At 35.9% G+C, this 12445-nt stretch overlaps 2 protein-coding genes across 2 annotated transcripts; one reads left to right on the top strand and one right to left on the bottom strand.

The window, feature by feature from the left end:
• Positions 1-2361: 2361 nt before the first annotated feature.
• Positions 2362-4087, top strand: LOC145035693 (heat shock cognate 70 kDa protein-like). Its single transcript, XM_078984202.1, has 4 exons — positions 2362-2596; positions 2699-3000; positions 3544-3964; positions 4083-4087. The coding sequence occupies exons 1-4, from the start codon at positions 2362-2364 to the stop codon at positions 4085-4087; spliced, it is 963 nt and encodes a 320-aa protein (XP_078840328.1).
• Positions 4088-5909: 1822 nt separating this feature from the next.
• On the bottom strand, positions 5910-7998 carry LOC145035692 (uncharacterized). The gene is made up of 5 exons (XM_078984201.1): positions 7360-7998; positions 6726-7287; positions 6424-6680; positions 6028-6238; positions 5910-5923 (listed from the first exon to the last, which is right to left on the bottom strand). The coding sequence occupies exons 1-5, from the start codon at positions 7996-7998 to the stop codon at positions 5910-5912; spliced, it is 1683 nt and encodes a 560-aa protein (XP_078840327.1).
• Between the last annotated feature and the right edge of the window lie 4447 nt (positions 7999-12445).

The following is a 12445-nucleotide window of genomic DNA, read 5'->3' as shown; positions in this document are numbered from 1 at the left end:
AAACATATTAATCACTTGTCAATTAATCACTAAGAACTTATTATGAAATTAAATACAAACCCTTTAAACACTTATCAATTAAGCAATTTATCACTTCATCTTATATGAACTCAAACTACTAAACCTAAAAAACTAACACAATCATATAACATATTATACATTTTATCACTGAAGTCATAATGATTATAATTAAGTCATTAACAATATTAAACAATTTACAATACAACTCATTAGCAACTATTTATTAAGAATCCACTTATAGAACAAATTAAGCACTTATAAAAATAGAAACACATTAATCACTTGTCAGTTAATCACTAAGAACTTATCATGGAATTAAATACAAAACCTTTAAACACATATCAATTAAGCAATTTATCACTTCATCTTATATGTACTTGAACTAGCAAACCTAAACAAATAACACAATCATATAACATATTATACATTTTATACATCCAAAATAACCACTCAACATCAATAATTACCTAATAAAATATTCTAAATACATACAAGCATCAATATCAACAATCACCTAGTCAAAGATTCTAAATAGATACCACAATAACCTAATCAAAGATAAAACTAAAGAAAAAACTAGAAACTTTATATGTTTTCCTACTGTGGTGGATGTAGATGGTGGTCCTGTGGTAGTGGCTGGTGGTCACCAAAAAACACCCTAAATCAGGAAAAAAAAAAAAAAAAAAAAACCGAGAAATCAAAAAACCTTACATGCAACTCCTATTGTGGTGGCTGGAAATAGGTGGTTGTTGGAACTCAGTGTCGTCGTCGGTGGTCCTCTGGCGACTACCTTAACGGGAAACCAAGCAAAACCAGAAAAAACCCAAACATCTCAAAATCCAACCAGAAAAAGAGGGAAGCCGGAGATGAAAGAGTGACCTAGAAGTTACATAAGGGTCGACGTTGCCACTGGAGAAGAACGAGAATCGTCGATGATCAAGAGAGATTTTTTTTTTGGTGCGACACTACAAATGAGGGTTGACTGACCCAATACCATACCATAAAACCCTATGTTGACGACAATTCGTCGATATAAGGTTAAGATATACGACATCATTTTGTTGTTTATGTAAATCGGAAAGAAAAAAAAAAGAACAAAAGGATAAAATTTTGTACCGACGACTTATCGTACGGATAGATTTCACACGGATTGTCAGCATGTTTTACTGACGATTTGTCGTCGACATAACAATTAAGATATACAACGTCGTTTTATTGTTTCTGTAAATTACTACATATATATATATATATATATATATATATATATATATATATATATATATATATATACACACACATACCAACAACCTTTCGTCGAGGTAGCTTTCACACGGATCGTCAGCATGGTTTACCGACGACTTGTCGTCGACATAACTTTCTAGAAACACCGTCACTTTTTATTGCAACATGAAATATAAATACATAGAAATTATATTTCTTGTAACCTATACCGACAGCATGTCATAAGAATATCGTAAGAATAGGTTTTAAGAAAACTGTGTAACTTATTTCATTTCCTGCCTAAGCTATTGCCACGACATGTCCTCGACATAGACGTCAAGGTCAAAGAAAATTAGTCAATGTCTGACAACTTGTCGTCAGGATAGGTTAAGTTGTTGAGACGACTTATAGAGGGTGCATTTCTTGTAGTAAAATGTCAACTAAACATGTAACTTATTAATCTACATGCTTATAGAAATAAGTCTAACCGTGTAATTTCAACTGCATGTCTTTTTTTTGTCAAAATTTATTATTTTTATTATTTTTTCAAAATTAAAATATAAGAATTTAAATAAAATTACCCGCTTACACTTATTTTTATTAACAATACGAGTCCGGGTGGATATGTTACAAAGCGGTAGATTGACTTTGTTAAATTTTTAGCTCTTAAATTTCTGGTTGTGTTAAATTTATGGTTCAAGAAAAGCTGGTTTTGGTCGTGGTCGTCTAAAATTTCATTAAGCTGGTTTTGCATCATAATATCATTAAATTTTGAAAGGTTAAAATAATGAAGAAGAAAAATATATATATACCATTATTGATTATTGATATACATGTATAAACCACCCAAAAGACACGACTCATGGAAAAAGCAACCGACTACACTTTATCCAGACGAACGTTAGTGAAGTTCTTGGGGAATGTACACGACTCTTGGAGATCATCCTATTATCTGGATATGACAGTTGGTCTGTTCGATACCTGTGTCATGAACTTCAATTGCAAATTAAGACTCGTTCGAATATAAATGCATGGTTTTTCAAACGTATTCAAGATTAAGATACCATCATCTTATTATCTGCTCTAGTGATTTATTTCGATTCCTACCCTTGTCTTTCCATGTCTGCTTCAAATATGCCTAAAAGAGTAAAAGGAGCAGCAATTGGCATTGATCTTGGAACGACGTATTCATGTGCTGGTGTCTGGCTTTCCAACAAAAATCGAGTGGAGATAACACCTAACGAACAAGGAAACAAGATCACTCCATCTGTCGTAGCATTCAACGACACAGAAGTCTTGGTAGGCGAGGGTGCAAAAAACCAAATCGCGAGGAACCCTACGAACACCGTATATGGCAAGTTTTATATTCAAAACAGCTTTGTTTCTTCCTCAATTTGAATTCACTTATAAATATAACTTCATTCATCACGCTAATTGGAATCCTCTAAATTTTCAGATGTTAAGCGTTTGATTGGGAGCAGGTTTAGTGACCCTCAAGTGCAGAAGGATATACAGTCGTGGCCTTTCAAGGTCATTGAAGGACCTTCGGAGAAGCCAGCTATTGTAGTCGAATTCAGGGGTGAAGAAAAGAAATATGCACCTGAAGAATTATCGGCCATGGTTCTCAAGAAGATGAAAGATGCTTGTGAAGAATTTCTTGGGACGAAAGTCACTGATGCTGTGATCACTGTTCCTGCTTATTTTAACAGCATGCAACGAGAGGCAACAAAGGAAGCAGCAGTTATAGCCGGACTAAATGTAATGCTTTTGATAAATGAGGTGTTGACAATTTGTTAAAAAACTACAAACACATTTTTCCCAACATCTTCATTTCTTATATCATTTGAGGACAAAGAAACAAAAGGTTTTCAAGAACATACATCAAAAACCTCACTACAAAAACCCTATTCTACTCTCATAACAAAACACTCAAGCCCTAATCTATAATGATTATCAGAGATAAATGAACAAGATGTAACACAACAGAATATAAAGAACGATCAGGAAAAATACAACAGATCTACTACTCAATCGTTTTGATCTTTAAGAAAACCCTAACTGAAAGAGCTTGTATCATAAGAGAGAAGAACGAGATGAAAAATATCTTGCTTATCTGATCTCTTCCCACTCTCTCTCTTCTTTTATACCTCCTATCATTGAAACGGATCTAACCCGACCCTATTTAGGTCCGCGCTTCACACCTGCATTTACTTATACATATACACTATATACATATACGTATAAAAATAAATATAAGATTGTATATTAATTCATAATATTTTCAACACAATTATATGACAGAAGGATAGGAACATACTGGTATTTGATTTGGGTGGTGGAACCTTTGATATATCTCTTTTGACAGTTGGTAACACAGGTGTTATTGATGTCAAAGCTGTTGGGGGCGACACTCATTTAGGTGGTGAGGATTTTGATATTATGCTTGTTAATCACTGCACTAAGGAATTCAAGAAAAAACACAACGAGGACATTAGCGGAAATCCTAGAGCATTAGCTAGGTTGAAAGTTGCTTGTGAGAAAGCAAAGAGAGACTTATCATCAACCACACTAAATTCAATCGAAATTGATTGCTTGTATAAGCGCATTGATTTTTCCACTAAAATCCTGACTTTAGGACCAGATGGGAGATCAGAATTAGAGGTTTGCTTTAGTATAGATGCCAATGGGATCCTTCAAGTCTCTGCAGAGGAAATATTTACAGGTAAGCGAGGAAACATTACAATCTCTAAGATCTGAAAGTCGTACAGCTCACTGCATACACCCATATAAGCTTTCTACAATATTTTACTTTTTAAGTAAAGCTACAATTTATGTCGCAGACTAACTATGAAGTTACTAAAAATTTGTCTTTCTAGAATTTCTTACGTCTCTTTGCTGAAAACTAACTTTTTATGTCGGGATAATGTCACTGTAGCATATGAAACTTTTTATATTTGGCTAATTTGGTCCTTAAAGTTTTTTTTGGTACATTAGACCAGTAAACTCGTAAATGACCTTTTAATTACACCATTTTAGAAGGTTTCTTGGTTACAATGCTTATGTGGCCGTTGATGTGTCCAATAAGCTTACGTGGGAAGCTTATGTGTCGAAGTAGTCCAGTTGTCGATATAGGCTTATTAATTCAAACCTTCATTCAGACCTCCTTTAAATCTTTACTTACCCTTCTCTGAAAAGTCAAAGACTTCTCCCTCCCCGACTATTTCCATCCTAAAGAAGAATGTCTTCGAGCTCTTCGACGTCAAGGAATCAGCTACATGTCACTCATGTTCAGTCGCAAGAAGGGGTAAAGGTTTGTGATTGTGGCGTTCCAGCTAAAGAACGAATCTGTTGGAAGATAACAAACCCTAGGAGGCGATTCTAGAATTGTCAAAACAGTATGGTAGGTCCCGATTCTCTTGATTTTGATAAGTTAGTAGTATTTTATGGTTTGATGTGTTGTTTCTTTCTGTAAAGACGATAATGGTGTATTTGTATTTTGTTTCATCTGTTAAAAACCTTAATTTTATTTGCTTCTTGACGATCACTGTGAATAAAACCCATTTCGCTGGTATATTAAAGGTAGTTGATTTGTGATTGTCAGTCAAACCCTAATTTTATTGGCTTTTTTCATACTAGGTTGAGGAAATGTAACTTCTTTGAATGGAAAGATGAAGAACAAGTAGACGGGTACTACAAAAACCTGTTATACTCTCTGAAGTAGAAACTGGATGCCAAAGATGAACTGTTTGAGATGAACAAATTGAGGAGAATGATTGCTGAAGTGGAGTTTCTGCTGTCACAGGAGTAGTATAAGGTGGCAAAGAGTGAAAAAGAAGTTCATGATGCAAGGAAGGCAATAGGCAGGTACAGGATGATAGTTGCCCTATTGTTTGCTTGCTTGGCCCTATGTGTTTTGAAGTGAGGGGGGGGGGGGGGGTCAATGTAGTTAGTTTGGTTAGTTAGTGTAAGCTTTTGTTTTTTGGGGATCCCTTGTATTTTTTGTAAAGGCAGACTAGAAAGTCAATAATTATGGGCATTTTGTATGTATTGAAGCTGGTTTTAGTTATAAGTTGGGGTTATCAACCTTAATGTGTTGATGTTGTAAGGTGGTAGGTCCATAATGAAAGAGCATATGATAAGTAATGTAAAAAAATATTCAAAGTCCCAATTGTAGGGCATTTTGTATAATCAGATGATGTTTATCAAACATATGCATGGTCTATATTCCCAACAAATATATTTAATTAGATTGGTTGTTGTGAATGTTTTAAATTTGGGAACAAATTAGGGAGTGGTCCATGTGGAAGTACACTATGTGTATGGGGACCATTTGAATTGTTCTAATAATGAAAAAATGGGACTTGTAAAGCCATTAAAAAACTATATCCGGGACCATATAAAAATCCCCATGCATGCACATTATTCCAATTTTTTCCATGCATAAATATTCAAAGCCAAATGTAATGATTTTACTTAAAATAGTAACATACTTTCATACTACATGTTATACATAAATAAATGACCAACATACCCTTTTCGGTCATACATAAATAAATGACCAGCATACCCTTTTCTGTCATACATACTTAAATGACCAAAATACCATTTTCTGTCATACATACTTAAATGACCAAATTACCCTTTTCTTGCATACATAAATGAATGACCTACATACCCTTATCTGTCATAAATAAATAAATGACCAACATAACCTTTTTCTTTCATAAATACTTAAATGACCAAAATGCCCTTTTTCTTTCATACGTTCTTAAATGACCAACATACCCTTTTCCTCAACCACATCAGCTTCCTCACACATAACACCCTCATCACCTTCATAACATCTAGGTGGAGTAAACTGCATATAATGACTAAAATCCCCTGCACTACTAGATTCAACATCAGTAGGAGCAACTTGCATATCATTTTGAGTAGTATCCATCTCAATTGGAGTCATTTCAACCTCTTCATGTTGTTGTGGTTCACTTGTACTACCCTACATGGCATGATATAATTATGTTAGTAACAAATTATATGTAATTAATCTTATATTTTAAATTGTTTTACCTGTCCTGCATTTTGCTTCACACATACTTTGTTTCTTCTGTTTCTTCACATTTAACTTTTGGGGCCTTTTATGTAGACAAGTGGCCTTGTTGTGACCTATCTCCTTGCAAATACTACATCTGATTTTCTTTCCAGCATTAGAAACCCTGTGTGTTCCTGTTTCTCTGTAGTGAATTTCTTCCTCTTAGTAGTTGGCCTACCAGGCATCCTTCTATTAATAGGAGGTAATGGTGGAGTATAGTTTGTCTCTGGCCACATGTCACTGCTATTCATGTGAGAAATTCTGTAATTGTATGCATTCCTAAATGTGGTTGTGCTAAATATGTTGTCTACATAGGCTTCTACATCCCTATTAAGAAAGGATATGCTAGCTACAAAATGAGCACATCCATATCCATTCAATTGTCACAACCTACATGAGCATGTTTTCCTTTCTAAGTCCACCTCATATGCATCTATTGCTCCCCTTACCTCAAACTGGTTTAATCCACTTGGTAGTACTTGATAATGCCTTTGAGCTTTTTTAAGCAAATTCACCTTATCCGTTATCTCTGGACAAATATGATTTCCCCATTGTTGTCCCTTTAATTTCATGTTGTAGATTCTATCCATCATGTATAATCTTATCTCCTCTAACATGGTTATTATGGGCTTCTTCCTGGCATCTACTATTATAGCATTAAAACTTTCTGAGAACCCATTTTCAACTGCATCACAACACCTTCCAGTTTGAAAGAAAGCTCTTGACCATGTTTTAGGATCCTTCTCCATGAGATATTGATGGGAATCTGAGTTCAATGTCTCAATTTCTTTCATCACAACTTTAAAAGCATGCTCAGTTGTGGCTTTAGATGCTCTCCAAAACAAGGTATGATATATGGCACCAGTAAATATCTTCGGCAAATTCTGGAAAATATGTCTAGCACACTGCCTGTGCTCTACATATGGCAACAACTCTTTAATAGCCTCTATCAAACCCTATAGTAGTAAAAAGGTTTAATTTAGATAGTGTAAAATTAACATAAATGCATTACTATGTAAAATACTAACCTTATGTTGGTATGACATTAAACTAAAACCATTTCCTAAATTCAAGTGTAGATCATCAATGAGAAGCTCTAGAAACCACTTCCAATTCTGCTTGTTCTCCACATTAACCACTACCCAAGCAATAGGGTATATCTTGTCATTTGCATCCCTCCCAATAGCACAAAGCAATTCTCCCTTAAAAAAACCTTTAAGAAAACATCCATCAAGACCAATTACCCTTCTACACCCTTCAATCCAACCTTGTTTAACTCCTTGAAAACAACAATAGAGCTTGCTAAAATATTTCTTTCCATATGGACCATCCTTCATATCTAGTTTCATAGTTGACCTAGGATTTGTCCTTAAAATCTCATGACCATATGGCCATAGCTTACCATAATGTTCAACAAGGTTACCTTCAACAAGTTTCAATGCATACTTCTTTGCTCTTCTACATTGCCCCATACTAACTTGGATACCAAACTTGTCCAGTGCCTTTAACCTAAGCTTCCTTCCACTTATTTTCTGACTTTCTACAATCTCTTTGGTATAGTGACTTCCAATCCATGCATATGTCACCAATGATCCAAACTTGAAGTTCCTAGCACAATTATGATCAGCTTTTAGTGACTTGATTTGGAAACTCTCTTCATCACTCATCCAGGAAGCCCATAATCTAAATGTTCAAGCACCCTTGCTACACCTCACCAAAAATCTTGTCCTATCATTTTTTCAAAACACAATTGATATCGATTAGCTATAGCATAGTTACACAACATTGATTTTACTTGCCCTGGACCCTTAAATCACATCCCTAGAATTGGTTTTTGTTTTTTCCAGTGTAATAGCTCATTAAATATGGAATGAGTTTGTATGTTAACTTCAACTTCTCTCCCATTGTCATCATCTACAATGTTGTTTGCATCCTCATCATCAACACATAACTTACTCAAGAAAGGATCATTTGATGTCCTATTCATATGCACTACATCCTCATTAAATTCAAAGGCAACATTTCTAAGTTCATCTATGTTGTCTTCATTTTCATCATCAATACAAGACTCATGTTCATCATCATCATTATCTTCATCATCATGCCACCCATCAACACCAACCCCAATATGATCCACATAAACCGAAATTACAGCATCTGTTCCATAAGAATCAAAAATAAAAGCAGAATATTCCACATCATCTGAAATGGGATTAAGCCCTTCCATCAGGGACATGTCTGGTTCACAGTAGTAAAACTTTTTACACTCTTCATGCATGAAACGTTCGCAGAAGGTCACAAACTCAGAATAAGTCATAAAAGAAAAGTCAACATCATTGAAGATGGTTTTAACACCACCAATGTAAGAGAAAGGATTTCAATTAAATACCCCTTGGTAGTTGAGTTCCACCATCGCAAACAGTCCATTAGGTACCGATTGTGCCATTGCTATGACTTCTTTGTTTCTTTCAGCTCGATCACAGGAATGCTTCACAAACCCTAAATCAGTTTCTTTTACAGCTGTATAATGAAGACGAAGACGAGTGAAGTTTGATAGCTGAAAATGAAAGGCTTTAAGCTTTGTATATCATTAATTTATGTGGCATATCTCACGTGGCATCGGATTAGACAAAAGATATATATTAATTGACAAAATGGCATCGTATAACCGGGAAACCTTCTAAAAGTTGATAAAATGGTGTAATTAAAAGGTCAATTACGATTTTACTGGTCTAATGTACCAAAAAAAAAACTTTAAGGACCAAATTAGCCAAATGTAAAAAGTTCCATGTGCTACAGTGACATTATCCCTTTTATGTCTCCATATGTAGTCTAATCTAATCACAGTATGACTGATTCTGGAAGTTTTATTTGCAAAAACTTATAGGAAATAGATTTTCTTAGTTGTTACCACTTACCAACTTAATCAATAGTTAATAAAATTGTTGGATGTCTAATTTTTTTTATTTAATGTTGCATTGAGATTGGAGCAGGCATAACTATCAATTTGCTTCCTCGGATGATATGTGTTGTGCCAACTAGAACTAGTAGACTTGAATCACAAAGTTAACCCTACAAACAAAATGACATTTAGTGAAATACATTTTTTTAATGGCATATGTTTTTGTGCCATTATATCATGCTTTTAGTGACATTTTATATGCCACTATAAAATTATTGTTTTTAATGGCACTTTAACATTTTATGCCACTAATATTTATTATTATTAGTGGTATATTGATATAAATGTCACTAAATATTATGTGTTGTATAAAGTATTGCTGATTTTTTTCAATTCCCTTATATGACACAGTATGGATTTTAACTCATTTTACTATAAAATTTCTATTTCACATCATATTCTATTGCTTTACGTCCAAAAATTCAAGGGGGGGGGGGGGGGGGTAAATACCCTAACTGATGAAATCGTTGATTCATTCAATCATTCTCTGACAAGAATCCTCTCTTTTTAAGTTCTAACGCCCAACAAATATAGGCATACCCCACTACTAGAAAAAAAGTTTTTCTTGACAGACGAATTACGAAATACAACACTTTTATGATAGACATAAAAGTCTATCATAAAATTTATGTAATATATCGTAAAATATCAATGATTTACGACAGACAAATGTATGTCGTATTTTAAAGAGTAAATTAAAATGATTTTTATGTGTTAATACTATCATGGATGTGCACTCCTCAGAAGAGGATACTTCCTTTTCATAGACCTGAGATCTTACTTACAGAGGTACCATTTCAGGGCCCGAAACCTCGATGGGTGGAGGACTTGCAGAGGAAGCAAAGGAGATGCGGGCATTCATGGCTACACTCCGGGGACCGCAGGATACCACTCGCCATGAGTAGTTCTTATGCTACTTGACCTTTGTTATAGACTAGGATTTATGAGTAAGCATTGGTGATTACACTATTCTAAGGGTTGTTATGCTGTCAAATTTTATTTTGAGTATCAGGTGTTGTAGAACTCTATGGAGGTCCAATTTTCCAAAACTATGTATTACTATAAATCATTATCAATGAAATGGTTTGCATCTTATTTCATTAGGTATCACTATTAAATTCATAAATTGTTATGCAATCGTTTACTTATTTTAGTAGTTGTATTTATTTTATTGTGATGTTTATAAGTTGCAATAAAGGTGAGACATAACTAAACATGTAGTTGAGACGTTCTATTTCGATAATACCCGATTCATAACGATTATCAAGGACTTACCATCATTCTATCTTTAATCTTTATGGCAAAAGAAGGCCACTATGCAGAACTAACAAACATGTCTACGAGACACCAGCAGCCACACCAACAGCAACTCCACCAATGGGCCTCACTATGTTCCAAGCCGTTGTGACAGTCGTAGTGGCAGCCGCCATGGCACAAACTAGCGGCAATGGCACAAATAGGAACGGGAATGGAAACGGAAATGGAAACGGAAATGGAAACAGGAGCGGGAATGGTGCCAACAACTCCAATCTTAGTGAAAGTCAAGGGCACCAACGAGTGTGCTCCTACAAAAAATTTATGAACTGCAAGCCCAGAACGTTTCATGGTGACGGGGTGTCATCACATTGACGTGATGATTTGAGAAAACCGAATCCATATTTGAAATTTGTTCATGCCCGAACGAATATAAATTCAAGCACACGACTTGTACCTTCTCTGACTCGGCCTTATCCTGGTGGAATAGCCATGTTAAGACTCTGACACTCGTTGTGGCCAACTCTATGAGTTTGGAGGACTTGAAAGTCATGATGCTGGGAGAGTACTGCCCAAGAAGCGAACTTCAAAAACCGGAGCAAGAGCTTTGGAACCATACCATGATGGGCTCTTATGTGACTACTTACACCGCCAGGTTAACGACTTGGCAGTTCTGTGCCCCAGGATGGTCACCCCAGAAGCCAGGAAAGTGGAACGATACATCTGGGGGCTATCCCCCCATATTCAAGGAATGGTCATATCTGCCAACCCAACCACCTACGACAGTACCAAACGTTTGGCACAAACTCTTGTCGACCAGGGAGTCCGAAAAGGAATTATGGCCCCCACACCCGAGCAACCAAAAAGGGGAGATAACAAGCAAAAGTTTGGGAATAAGAAGAAGGGACATCCAACTCAGGAGTCTATCAAAAGACAACAAAATGTGGCCGTCCATGCCATCACCGTCCCTGCTGCCCCAGCACCAGCCAAACAATATGTTGGGAATCTGCCAAAATGCAACAAGTGCAACTTCCATCACAATGGAGCTTTCCGGGAGATGCACTGCAACAATTGCAACCAGAAGGGTCATACCGCCCATTTCTGTAGGGCGCCAAGCACAACAGACCACCCAAGCCACTAATGCTAGGGTGATTCAGGCGTGTTACGGATGTGATGAGACAAAGCATTTCAAAAGGGAGTGCCCAAAGGCAAAGCACAAAAATGTCGGAGGCGTCGAAAGGGTTTTGGAAATAGTGCATGAGGAAGAAATAAAGGACCCCACTGTGGTTACCGATATGTTTCTCCTCAATAACTCATATTCATGCATACTTTTCGATAGTGGTGCGAAGAGGAGTTTTACGAGCCACAAGTTTAAACACATATTGAAACAAAAACCTCAATCACTCAACAAAATATCACAATAGAAATGGAAAATGGAAAAACTGAAAGCACTAAAGATATTTACATATGATGCACCCTAACCCTAAATAATCACTCCTTCCAAATCGACCTACTTTCTGTTACAATAAGAAGTTTTGATGTGATTGATGACATAGATTGGTTAAGCTCTCACCATGCCGATATCATGTGTTATGAAAAATCCATCTGACTTAACTTACCGAATAATGAAACCCTTGTCATCTATGGTGAAAAACCCGACATAAACCTCCGAATCATCTCTTGCATCAAGGCTCAAAAGTACCTACGCAAGAAGTACCATGTATTCCTAGATCACGTTCTTGATGAGAAGCAAGAGGCGAAGGACATCAAGGACATTCCGGAGGTCTATAATTTTCTTGATGTATTCCCACAAGACCTTTCGGGAGTACCACCCGTGCAATAAGTCGAGTTCAGAATCGCCTTGATTCCTAAAGACAACCCTATAGTCGAATCACCAT

This window comes from Lactuca saligna, chromosome 3 (assembly GCF_052625555.1).
Source record: "Lactuca saligna cultivar CGN05327 chromosome 3, ASM5262555v1, whole genome shotgun sequence".
Lineage (NCBI taxonomy): Eukaryota > Viridiplantae > Streptophyta > Magnoliopsida > Asterales > Asteraceae > Lactuca > Lactuca saligna.
Note: the sequence above shows the minus strand (reverse complement) of the source record. Positions and strands in the feature narration are given on the sequence as shown.